General features: G+C 52.0%; 1 protein-coding gene across 1 annotated transcript in view; it reads left to right on the top strand.

Moving 5' to 3' along the window:
- MED13L (mediator complex subunit 13L) overlaps positions 1 to 12801 on the top strand; it is a 205707-nt gene that overhangs the window by 147278 nt on the left and 45628 nt on the right. Inside the window, exons 6-10 of the mRNA XM_071571766.1 lie at positions 1443 to 1637; positions 2020 to 2211; positions 6896 to 7058; positions 7874 to 7978; positions 11610 to 12332. Coding sequence (XP_071427867.1) covers positions 1443 to 1637; positions 2020 to 2211; positions 6896 to 7058; positions 7874 to 7978; positions 11610 to 12332 — 1378 coding nt within the window. The remainder of the gene's footprint in view (positions 1 to 1442; positions 1638 to 2019; positions 2212 to 6895; positions 7059 to 7873; positions 7979 to 11609; positions 12333 to 12801) is intronic.

The raw sequence follows: 12801 nt of genomic DNA, 5'->3' as shown, positions 1-12801 counted from the left end.
GGGATTCCTGCTGTCCCTGGATCCAGGGCTGTGTTCCCACTGGCATTCCTGCTGTCCCTGCATCCAGGGGCTGTGTTCCCACTGGCATTCCTGCTGTCCCTGGATCCAGGGCTGTGTTCCCTCTGGGATTGCTGCTGTCCCTGCATCCAGGGGCTGTGTTCCCTCTGGGATTGCTGCTGTCCCTCCATCCAGGGGCTGTGTTCCCTCTGGGATTGCTGCTGTCCCTGGATCCAGGGCTGTGTTCCCACTGGGATTGCTGCTGTCCCTGCATCCAGGGGCTGTGTTCCCACTGGGATTGCTGCTGTCCCTGGATCCAGGGGCTGTGTTCCCTCTGGGATTCCTGCTGTCCCTGGGGTAGGAGCTGTGTTCCCACTGGGATTGCTGCTGTCCCTGCATCCAGGGGCTGTGTTCCCTCTGGGATTCCTTCTGTCCCTGGATCCAGGGGCTGTGTACCCACTGGGATTCCTGCTGTCCCTGGGGCTCAGGACTGTGGTCCCACTGGGATTCCTGCTGTCCCTGGATGCAGGGGCTGTTCCCAGCTGTCCCTGGATGCAGGGGCTGTTCCCACTGGGATTGCTGCTGTCCCTGGATCCAGGGGCTGTGTTCCCACTGGGATTGCTGCTGTCCCTGGATCCAGGGGCTCTGTCCCAGCTGTCCCTGGATCCAGGGGCTGTTCCCAGCTGTCCCTGGTTGCAGGGACTGTGTCCCAGCTGTCCCTGGATCCAGGGGCTGTGTTCCCTCTGGGATTGCTGCTGTCCCTGGATGCAGGGGCTGTTCCCAGCTGTCCCTGGATCCAGGGGCTGTGTCCCAGCTGTCTCTGGATGCAGGGGCTGTGTCCCAGCTGTCCCTGGATTCAGGGGCTGTGTTCCCACTGGGATTGCTGCTGTCCCTGGATGCAGGGGCTGTGTCCCAGCTGTCCCTGGATGCAGGGGCTGTGTCCCAGCTGTCCCTGGATGCAGGGGCTGTTCCCAGCTGTCCCTGGATCCAGGGGCTGTGTCCCAGCTGTCCCTGGATGCAGGGGCAGTTCCCAGCTGTTCCTGGATGCAGGGACTGTGTCCCAGCTGTCCCTGGATGCAGGGGCTGTGTTCCCTCTGGGATTGCTGCTGTCCCTGGATGCAGGGGCTGTGTCCCAGCTGTCCCTGGATGTGGGGGCTGTTCCCATCTGTCCCTGGATGCAGGGGCTGTTCCCATCTGTCCCTGGATGCAGGGGCTGTGTCCCAGCTGTCCCTGGATGCGGGGGCTGTTCCCAGCTGTCCCTGGATGCAGGGGCTGTGTCCCAGCTGTCCCTGGATGCAGGGGCTGTGTTCCCTCTGGGATTGCTGCTGTCCCTGGATGCAGGGGCTGTGTCCCAGCTGTCCCTGGATGCAGGGGCTGTGTCCCAGCTGTCCCTGGATGCAGGGGCTGTTCCCAGCTGCTCCAGGGCTGTGCTCTGTCCCCCGCAGTGCTGCTGAGCCCCTACGGGCTGACGGGGACGCTGACGGGACAGTCGTACAAGGTGTCCGACCCCGCCACGCGGAAGCTGCTGGAGGAGTGGCAGTACTTCTACCCCATGGTGCTGAAGAAGAAGGAGGGCATGAAGGAGGAGGAGGAGCTGGGCTATGACAGCGATTTCCCCGTGGCAGTCGAAGTCATTGTTGGTGAGTTTCAATATTCTGCCTCAAGGATTATTTTCCTCCTCATGATTTGAAAAAAAAAATCTAATTAATCAGCGACAGCCATTATAATTTTCCTATATTCTCTTGTAGCTCTCTTGACACTGGAACATCTGACTAGTTATCTTGCCTCAAGCTTTTGTACTCCCTGTATCCCACATGCTATTATTCACAGTACTGAGCTACTTGTTTCAGTTCTGTCCTGGTTATAGAGGGTTAGATGTGTATTAACATGGAAATTCCTCAGCTTTTTATATTTCACATAATAAGTTTTGTCAAATTGACATTGGAAACAAGTGAAAGTAGCTGGGGCTGCTGGGTATTATCAGGTATGTTTAAGACTTGTGGTCTCCCCCTCTCTCTGCAGGTGGTGTGAGGATGGTGTACCCTTCAGCCTTTGTTCTCATCTCCCAGAGTGACATCCCGGTGTCACAGAGCGCTGCCAGTGCCCCAGGCCACATCAGTGTGGGCCAGCAGGGGCTGGGGAGCGTGAAGGACCCTGCCAGCACCTGTGGGATGCCACTCACTCCCCCCACCTCTCCAGAGCAGGCTGTCATGGGTAAGCACCGAGCTGGGGAGGTGCAGTCACACTGTTGTGTTTGCTGAGCTCCTGAGAAGGCAGGATTAGGATGTGGACAGTGGCAGATGAAAGGCAGGCAGTGGACCCAAAGTTAGGGGAGAGCTGTGTCTGTGATAATAAAAGACACCTCTGAAGAAGACACACCTTGAAACAAAGCTTGGTGAATTCAGTTAAGCTCCATTTTCTGCAAGTGCAGTGGTGCAAAGAGCTGACAGGCTGGATTTTGACGGTGCTTTGGGCAGGTTTTGCCAGTTTATGAAATGTTGGTTTTCTTGTTGAGACGGTGTTGATTCTTTGTGATGCAAGAGTACAGGGAGTTTCCTGAGAGAGGGGATATTTAGGTTTGCTATTGGGAAGGAATCCTTCCCTGTGAGGGGGTGGGCAGGCCCTGGCACAGGTTGGGCAGAGAAGCTGTGGCTGCCCCATCCCTGGGAGTGTCCAAGGCCAGGTTGGACAGGGCTTGGAGCAGCCTGGAACACTGGGAGGTGTCCCTGCCCATGGCAGGGGGTGGGGCTGGATGGGCTTTAATGTCCCTTCCCATCCAAACCATTCTGGAATTCAAAAGTATGTAGCTCTTTTTGTGAAGAACTAGGAATACAACACTTAACTCAGCATTTTGGTGGTATAAGAAAAATTTTCAAATTCTAGCTGCTCTTTTTGCCCAACCCAGTTGAGTTTTGATTAAAGGCCATTTGAAAGGAATTCCAAAGTCTCTGGAATGGGTAAGAAGGAGCTGGGATTTCCAGCTGAACTCTGATTCAAACTGAAGCAAGACACTTCAACATTTAACTAAGTCTCTGTTCAAGTATTGATGCATATTTTTATGTGTTATTGTATTTTTGAATTTTTCAGAACCCTGTTAAACTTGTACAGTATCACAAGGAGGATTCTCTTTCTGAATATTTATAAACTCTCAGTTATAACAAAGGGTTCGTGTTGTCCAATCTGGCAGTCACAGCTTCTGTTTGATCTCAGCTGTTGTCTGAGGGCAGCATGAATTCCTATCAGGTGGTGCCTCTGCAGCAAACAATGAAAGGATCCTTTTATTTTATATCAAAAACCATTTTAAAAGACCTTGAAAAACTGGAGAAATGGATTGGAAAAACATGCCACATAGTCCCAAATCAGTAAATGAGATAATTAAACTGGATTATTCTTAGACACATGAATAACACTTCGATTCTGTTCTAATGCCATGTCCAGTGTGGGAAAGATGGAAGGGATTGGTGTTGTTCAGTCCAGAGAAGCAGAATTTGCAGGAGAGATGGTGTAACAGCCTTGAGAGAACCACAAGAGAAAGAGCAGGCTTTTCTCTGCACCCAGTATGTAATGAACCCACACTGGAGCAAAGCAAACTAGGTTGAACAGGAGGGAAAATGTGCTCTGAGGAGGGATAATGAAGTGTTAAAATAAATTGGCTGTTGGGAAGCTACAGAACCTCCATCAGCAGAGGAGTGGTGGGGTTTGTTGGGGGTATTTTGTATGTTTGTTTTCAAGGAACAGGTTGGTCCACTGTGCTGATCCAGCTTTGAAGCAGGGAATGCACTGGATGTTGCCTTCAGGTCTCTTTTAACTGTATTTTCCATGATTTCCTGAAGTATGTAACAAAACCAATTGCTGCTGGAGCTGGGATGGCATTTTGGAGCCAGCCCGGGCCAGAGGCTGTGCAGTGCCCCCTGTGTGAGGGGCTGCCCTGCTGGCACCATTCCCTGACACAGGTGTATGGGTGGGTTCCACTCCTGTGTCAGTCATTTCCAGGGGTAAAAGTTGGTGCCAGTGTCTGAGAACAAAGTGGTTCTGCCTGCTGTGCAGTGCTGTCTCATGATATGCTGTATATTGCTGTGCTGTACAGTGCAAAAATATTACATAATTATAGACAGCAGTAATTAATGCACTCCAGTGTAACTGGAAAGCCCTGGTAGCTCCTCCCATCCCTCCTTCCTCCTTTCTCATCATACTTTTCTTTTCCTCCTGCTGTTGACATATGATGCATCTGTGTGCATGTTGTATTTGTCTGTATACACACATTCCTTCCCTGCTTTGCTAAGGGAGGCTGGATTTGCTAACTCTGAAGTTTTGACTTGTGTTTTTGGTCCTCTGTCGAGTTGCCAATGTTGTGGAACATTTAAAACCCAGTGAAATAGGTGTTAAGAGCCACAAGCCTCAGCATGCCCAGGGATTTAGGGGGTTGACTGTACAAGAAGATAATCAGAGAAGGTCTAAGTGGAGAAATAAATACATAACATGAAGAATCAAGGATAGAGGGTTAGGGCACAGTTGGCAAAGCTGTGCTTTGGCAGTCCCCTGGTGGAGAGGAGCAGCTCCCGGTGCGGCTGCTCCAGTGCGCCAGGCGGGGGACAGAGCGCTCCGTGCTCGGGCTCACCCTGCTCTGACATGGCACATCTGCCGGCTGTGTCCGCCCATTCCCAGCCCCGTTCCCAGCCCAGCGCCAGCCCCAGCCCCAGCCCCAGCCCCAGCCCCAGCCCAGGCCCATTCCCAGCCCCAGCCCTATTCCCAGCCCCAGCCCCATTCCCAGGCCCAGCCCCAGCCCCATTCCCAGCACAGCCCCAGCCCCATCTCAGCCCCAGCCCCAGCCCCAGCCCAGCCTCATTCCCAGCCCCATTCCCAGCCCCAGCACAGCCCCTGCCCATCCCTATCCCCCCATTCCCAGCCACGTGCCCAGCCCCAGCCCCATTCCCAGCCCCATGTCCAGCCCCATGCCCAGCCCCATTCCCAGCACAGCCCCAGCACAGCCCAGCCCCAGCCCCATTGCCAGCCCCATTCCCAGGCCCAGCCCTATTCCCAGCCCCAGCCCCATTCCCAGCCCCAGCCCTATTCCCAGCCCCAATCCCAGCCCCATTCCCAGCCCCAGCCCCATCTCAGCCCCAGCCCCATTCCCAGCCCCAGCCCTATTCCCAGCCCCAATCCCATCCCCATTCCCAGCCCCAGCCCCATCTCAGCCCCAGGCCCAGGCCCAACCCCACTGCTAGCCCCATTCCCAGCCCCAGCCCAGCCCCATTCCCAGCCCCAGCCCAGCCCCATCTCAGCCCCAGCTCCAGCCCAGCCTCATTCCCAGCCCTATTCCCAGCCCCAGCACAGCTCCTGCCCATCCCCATCCCCCCATTCCCAGCCTCAGCCCCATTCCCAGACCAGCCCAGCCCCAGCCCCATCTCAGCCCCAACCCCATTACCAGCCCCATGCCCAGTCCCATCCCATCCCTAGCCCCAGCCCATCCCATTCCCAGCCCAGCCCCAGCCCCATCTCAGCCCCAACCCCATTACCAGCCCCATGCCCAGTCCCATCCCATCCCTAGCCCCAGCCCATCCCATTCCCAGCCCAGCCCAGCCCCGCAGTGGCCCCAAAGCTCCCTCTGCTGCCGCGCTCGGGCTCGGCAGGGTGGGTGGGTGGCAGCGCTGGGGCTCAGCCTGGCGGGACCGCAGCACTGCCCGGCACAAAGGGATCCCCCTGCCGTGCCACCCCTGCCACGGCTCCTGCCGCACAGGCACGGAGACATGAAGGGCTGAGCATGGGCTAAGAGTTTGCAGGCTGTTGACATGTTGAAGAAATACCTTTATTTGTTATCTCTTGGATAATCATCAGGTAACACATACTGAGACCCTCACATGCTGTGGTGATTGTGTATATATGAATGAGCAGTTGTTAAATTTCTGTACTTCTCAACTGTAAAACTTTCCCAGAGCAAGTTTTGATTCTGGTATTTCAATTCAAGAAATAGCATAGAATCCCAGAATGGATTGGATTGGGAAGGACCTTAAAGCCCATCCAGTCCCACCCCCTGCCATGGGCAGGGACACCTCCCAGTGTTCCAGGTTGCCCCAAGCCCTGGTCCAACCTGGCCTTGGACACTCGCAGGGATGGGGCAGCCACAGCTTCTCTGCCCAACCTGTGCCCACCCTCACAGGGAGGAATTCCTTCCCAATATCCCATTCAGTGGGAAGCCATTCCCCTTGTCCTGTCCCTCCATCCCTTGTCCCCAGTCCCTCTCCAGCTCTCCTGGCTCCCCTTCAGGCACTGGAAGGGGCTCTCAAGTCTCCCTGGAGCCTTTTCTTCTCCAGGTGACCCCCCAGCTCTCCCAGCCTGGCTCCAGAGCACAGGATCCCACTAATTCTTTAATTTCTTTGGTGAGGTTTTATACTGAGTCTAAAGAACTGATCCTTGCTTTGAAATAGTCTACATAAGTTATTAGCATTCTTAATAGATGCTTTTAGAACCATCCATATTATAATAAATTTAGTCTTTAAACAACTCACCAAAGACTACATAAATTTGAGTTTAACATCTAGGATTATTGTGAAAAAAGCTCTATCTGCACTATTTCTAAGTGATTCAATCCAGGGCTGGAGGAACTGTCTAAAATAGCTCCATTTATTATGGGAATATATTTTATACATAAGTAAAAATATAGATGTATAATATAGAGAGTGTATCACATCACACAGGGTGCAGCACATGCCTGGCATGTACCTGGTATAACCCAGTGTTACCTCAGGGTGGGTGTTACTCTGCAGTGTGTTCTGGAGTGGTGCTTTGAGCATTCCCAGGGAGTGTGAGCACCTGTGCAGGCAGCAGAGACTGCCAGGGAACAGCACCCAGAGTGCCTGTGGAGAACAGCTCTGGCATCGATGCTCTGTTTCTGTTGCAGGAGACAGTGGCTGCTCTCAGAGCAGCCTCAGCCACTCAGCTGTGCAGGAGGGGACAGTCAGTGTCCACAGTCCAAAGAAATCCAGCAAGATTGCTCCAAAATTTCACAACCGACTGGTTCACCGTGTCTGGAAGGAATGCATTCTCAACAGGGCACAGTCCAAGTAAGGCAGCAGTCCTGCTAATTCATCACACACAACATTCAGCTCAAATCAGATTGGGTTTGCCTTAGATAATGTTATTCCTCACAGAATTCTTTTGCCACTACTCAAAGCTAATGATGCTGAACAGCATTATCAAAGAAAATTTGCTCCTGTGTTCAGCTGAGAACTCCTGACACTTCATGTTGTATTTGCAGTTGTGTGTCCTAATTGTGACAGTCCTTGAGGCTGCAGATCTGTGGGATGTGCCTTCAGCTGGATGCTCTCAGATTAGTGACTGCAGTTCCTCTCTCCTGTTGTAGTATCTACACTGAAAGCTGGGTGACTAAAGAACAAAGAGTATATATTTGATATTTAGGACTCCAAGGTAGTATTTATAAAGCTTTGTGTTACATGAGTTGGACTAAAATTTGAATTGTCAAGGATATAGTGAATCAGTGTTGGTATCAGAGCCCTTTATTACTGGAGATTTGAAGTTCATCCTGGCACGATGTGCCCTGAAATCTTTATTTTTCCCTTTTCCCATGCAATTTCCTCATTGGATAAGTCAGAAGAACATCCAAATTGGGTTTAAATTGCTTGTCCCTTGCTTCTTGTGCTCAGACTCCAGTCAGAGCTGTCTGAGGCAGAGCTGGGACCTTCCTCCCACATAAATCAAACTGCAGCTTCCAAGGAGCAGTACAGGGATCTGCTGTCTACTCAAAGGTCAAGTAGAAGGGATTCATTTCTTTGAGGGGAACATGTGAATTTATGCACATGAACTTACAAAATTTTGTTACAAAAGGTGATGCTTGCTAAAATAATTTTCTCTCCCTCAGGAGGAATCAAATTGCAACTGCAAATTTGGAAGAGGAGGTTCCAAACAATACTGTTTCATGGGATTTTGTGGATCCAGTCCAAAGAGTCAGTTGTTCTTGTTCCAGGTGAGCTTTGAGGAGAATAAGCATTTGAAAGAACCCTGTTTAATTCAGAGGTACACTTAGAAAAGGGAGTTATGTTTTAGCTGAGACAGGAGGAAATCCCAATATCAAAACTGTGATCATCACTCCTATTTGGGTCATTAACATGCATCTCAAAGCACTGCCACTTGCAGGAGTCAGTTCAAGTGGAAGAATAATCATATTTGGTTTAGGATCACTCCAGCAGTTCTCATTCCTAAGGAACTCACCCTTCAGGCTTTCCAGAGCTTTGACCTCTGGAGTGCTCAAGGCCCTTGCTGAAGAGGGGCAGAGGCTGCCTGAGTTCCTGAGCATCCTGGTTAGGGGATAGTGCTGCTGTCCCTGTTTGGAGGAAGGGGGAAAACATCTCCAGTCAATCTGCCATGACACCAAAAACCACCCAAGAGAATATTAAACCTTTGCAGCATCACCTTCCACTGCCAGCTGATGAAAGAGAAATCACAGCTCACTTACACAAACACTTCAGGAGTTTATTAATTTATCTGTCATCTTTGATGGGTACTTAAAATTCCAGTGCTCCCCACTCAGGAAAGGCATTCTTATAATTACCAGAGAGATGTTACAGAGCTAGAAAAAACACCAGTTTCCAGTGAAACAGTCCTGTGAAACAGCCCTGTGAAACTGCTTCTCCTGAACTCCTTAATTCCCAAGGTCACCCTTTGGTTATGAGACAGGTCATAAAAACACCTTTACCAAGAGAAGCTGTTCCCCAAGTATGCAGTTCTTGTTTGTGTAGTTAGAGATGCAGGGATTGTGCATCCCAGAAGAGCAGAGCTCAGCCTGGAGAGTCTGTGCTGGATCCCCAGGGACAGGTTGCTTGTCTGCAGTTCTCATTACATGTTGCTTGTATTTATACACTCAGGAATGTGGGACAGACAAGTGTTGTGTCAGAATGCCAAGTGTTTCCTGTGGAAAACTGGGGTCCAGGTGGCCTGGAAAGCACAAGGGATCAGTACTGGACAAAAATCCTGATTCCATGGCAGGTCCAGCTGCATTTGCAGTTTCACACAGTCTTTTCATCCCTCCAGTGGTACCTGCACCCTGCTGGAGTTCCTGGAAACTGGGAAATGAAAGCATTGTCCTTAAAGAGAAGGCAGAGCCTGATTTCAGACAGCACTGGGTGTTTTCTGTGCAGCTGCAGACACAGGACAGCCGCTGTCACACAGATACTGTTTGAGTCATTACTGTGCCCCTTCTAGGTCCTGGATAAATGTCAAGATATGATCTTAAATCAGGAGTCTTCAAGGGCTGTTTGGTACTCAGCATCAAATTCAACCTTTCGTGGACCCAGCTCGGTGTGTGAGGAGCAGAATGTCTGAAATTATTCTCTGCTGTCAGTTAAAATACAGGGAATGATGGAGAATTAAGTCAATGAAATGTTACAAGAACATGCTTAAGGCAGATCTGCAGTTAGCAGGGCATTAGCTCCACATTAGGGGGATTGCAGCCCAGACCATCTGCTGTGTCCCGGGCACAGCACAGCCCACATGGAGAGCTGGGGCAGCCCCACACAGCAGGGGGGTAGAGGAAAAGGGTTTGTGCCCTAGGACAGAGCTGCTGTCTCCCTGCTCCTGGAGTTCATCTTTGTGAGTTAAAGGCATATTGTATGTTTTGAAGTGGTTTTGTTGTGCTGTCGTTCATAAAGTAGGGATGAAGTGATTTATTTTGAAATGCCATTTAATTTTAAACAAGTTTCCCTGTTAAGCACAACATGTATTTCAGTTTCTGCTTAGATTAATAAAACCAAACAAAAAAACCCCCAAACTTCAACAACAAAAAAGAACAATAAAAGTATGGACAGAGTGACAACAGAATCACTGTTGTAACATCCCTGGGGAACATGAGTATGATGAGAATATTGCTTAGCAGTCCCTGAAATTCAGTCCTGTGCTTCCCAATCTCAAAGATACTGGGTACACATTGAAAAAAGCCACATTAAAGTATGAAGTCAACAATAAGATTGCATTTTTCTATTTGAACCATTTTAAAATATTTACTAATGTTTTCTTCATCAGGTAGAAAGTGCTTTTTTTGTTGTTGGTTTGTTTTAGACTAGACTTGTACTTATTTCCCCACCTGGTGTGGAGGAGGAAGTGCCATGGGGGCACCCAGGCCTGGTTTGAGTCTGTGAGCACAGCCAGGCCAGTGCTGGTCCTGCTGTCCAGCTGCTCCAGAGGGAGCAGGAGCAGGGCTACAGCACCACAGAAAGGCTGACCTGCTTTATGGCAATGAGAGCACCATAACTTGGATTTTTGGAGTTAATTACCTTCCAGCTGAGCAGTGCTGAGCTCTTAGAATCATAGAATGGATTGGGTTGGAAAAGACCTCCGAGATCATCAAGTCCAACTCTTGGTCCAACTCCAGTCCCTTTACCAGATCATGGCACTCAGTGCCACGGCCAAGCTCAGCTGAAAAACCTCCAGGGATGGTGAATCCACCCCCTCTCTGGGCAGCCCATTCCAATCCCTGAGCACTCTCTCTGCAAAGAAGTTTTTTCTGCTCTCCAACTTCAATTTCCCCTGGCAGAGCTTGAGCCCATCGTGCCCCCTTGTCCTATTGCTGAGTGCCTGGGAGAAGAGACCAACCCCCAGCTGGCCAGAACTTCCCTTCAGGCAGTTCCAGACAGTGCTGAGGTCACCTCTGAGCCTCCTCTTCTCCAGGCTGAGCACCCCCAGCTCCCTCAGCCTCTCCCACAGCACTTGTGCTCCAGTCCCTTCTCCAGCCTCGTTGCTCTTCTCTGGCCCCGCTCCAGCCCCTCAATCTCTTGCCTCAACTGAGGGGCCCAGAACTGAACACAACACTCAAGGTGTGGCCTCCCCAAGGCAGAGTCCAGGGGAAGGGTCACTGCCCTGGTCCTGCTGGCCATGCTAGTTTGGATCCAGGCCAGGATCCCCTTGGCCTTCTTGGCCACCTGGGCACACTGGTGGCTCCTGTTGAGCTTCCTGTCCCTCAGTCCCCCCAGGTCCCTCTGCCTGGCTGCTCTCCAGCCACTCTGTGCCCAGCCTGGAGCGCTGCAGGGGTTGGGGTGGCCAAAGGGCAGGACCTGCACTTGGCCTTGTTGAACTCCATCCCATTGCAATCAGCCCATCTCTCCAGTCTCTCCAGATCCCTCTGCAGAGCCCTCCTGCCTTCCAGCAGGTCGACACTCCCTCCCAGCTTGGTGTCATCAGCAAATTTGCTGCTGATGGACTCAATCCCCTCATCTAAATCATCAATAAAGATGTTAAACAGGACTGGACCCAACACTGACCCCTGGGGGACACCACTGGTGACCGGCTGCCAGCTGGATGCAGCTCCGTTCACCAGCACTCTCTGGGCCCGACCCTCCAGCCAGCTCTTAATCCAGGAGAGGGTACACTTGTCCAGGCCATTCTATGCATTCTTTCCCATGAGTGCTGTTTTCTGGAGACTCTCACTTCCATTTGACAGGTCAGAGAAGCTGCAGCCGAGGTGGTCCCGACAACGGATCATCCCGAGCGTGTCCCAAGCCAGGGCACAGGGCTGAGGTTGTCAGTGCTGTTCCTCAGGGTCGGTGTCCCCATGGGCTGAGCTGGCTGTACAGACCCTGGGTGAGCTGTGTCCCCTCTGTTTGCAGGCACAAGGTGTTGAAGCAGCGCAGTGCCGCGGGCTCCAGCCGGCCCCCCACGATAAACCCGCCCGCCTTCAGCGTGGCAGCGCCATCGGCACTGCCACCCCCTGCCTCGGCAAAGCACAAAACCACAGAGAGGCAGGACAAAGTTGAGAAACTGCAAAAGAGGCCCCTGATGCCATTCCACCACCGGCCCTCTGTGGCTGAAGAGCTGTGCACGGAGCAGGACACACCGGGGCAGAAACTGGGACTGGCCGGGATGGAGCCGTCCTTGGACGTTCCCAGTTCCAGGAAGTACGAGAAGCCGCTCTCTCTACCTGCTAGAAATCCAAGCAAGCAAATGAATATGAATCCTATGGATTCACCCCATTCCCCCACTTCCCCTCTGCCTCCCACTCTGAGCCCCCAGCCCAGAGGGCAGGAGGCAGAGACCCTGGACCCACCCTCCGTGCCCGTGAACCCAGCACTGTACGGCAGCGGGTTGGAGCTGCAGCCCCTGCCCGGCCTGGATGACAGGACAGTCCTGGTGGGCCAGAGGTTACCTCTGATGGCAGAGGTCAGTGAGACAGCGTTGTACTGTGGCATAGCCCAGCCCAGTGACTCTGGGGACGTGTGGAGGACCTACAGCGTCCCACCGAGCGACGACCCCGAGTTCAGGCCGCCAGAGCTGCCCTGTGACAGGTATGACGCCAAGATGGAGGGGAACCCGGACAGCTCTGCACTGAAAAGGTGAGAGGGCAGGGGGGCTTTGGGTTTAGTCACACCAAACTGTGTTTTCATTGGCACTGAAAGGAGTTGAAGGTGTCACTGCACCGTCCCAGGTGCTGCTTTGGGTTTAGTCACACCAAACTGTTTTCATTGGCACTGAAAGGAGTTGAAGGTGTCACTGCACCGTCCCAGGTGCTGCTTTGGGTTTAGTCACACCAAACTGTGTTTTCATTGGCACTGAAAGGAGTTGAAGGTGTCGTTGCACCGTCCCAGGTGCTGCAGGTTAAGGCTGACACTGCCACAGGTCCCGTTGCAGGGTGCCCTCCTTTTCCATCTCTGCCTTTCCGTGGGACATGGTAACAACTGATAAATGTCTTTGTAACCTACAGCACAGAATTGGAGCAAATGTGAGAGTTCTCTTAAGCTTATGTGTTTTTATCATTTAGAAAAAGAAAAATATGTGTTGAGTTGTGGCAGAAAGGGTTGGTTT

The sequence above is a fragment of the Pithys albifrons genome, chromosome 17 (genome assembly GCF_047495875.1).
Source record: "Pithys albifrons albifrons isolate INPA30051 chromosome 17, PitAlb_v1, whole genome shotgun sequence".
In the NCBI taxonomy this organism is placed as follows: Eukaryota; Metazoa; Chordata; class Aves; order Passeriformes; family Thamnophilidae; genus Pithys; species Pithys albifrons.
The sequence above is the reverse complement of the archived record's forward strand: the minus strand, read 5'-3'. Positions and strand labels throughout refer to the sequence as shown.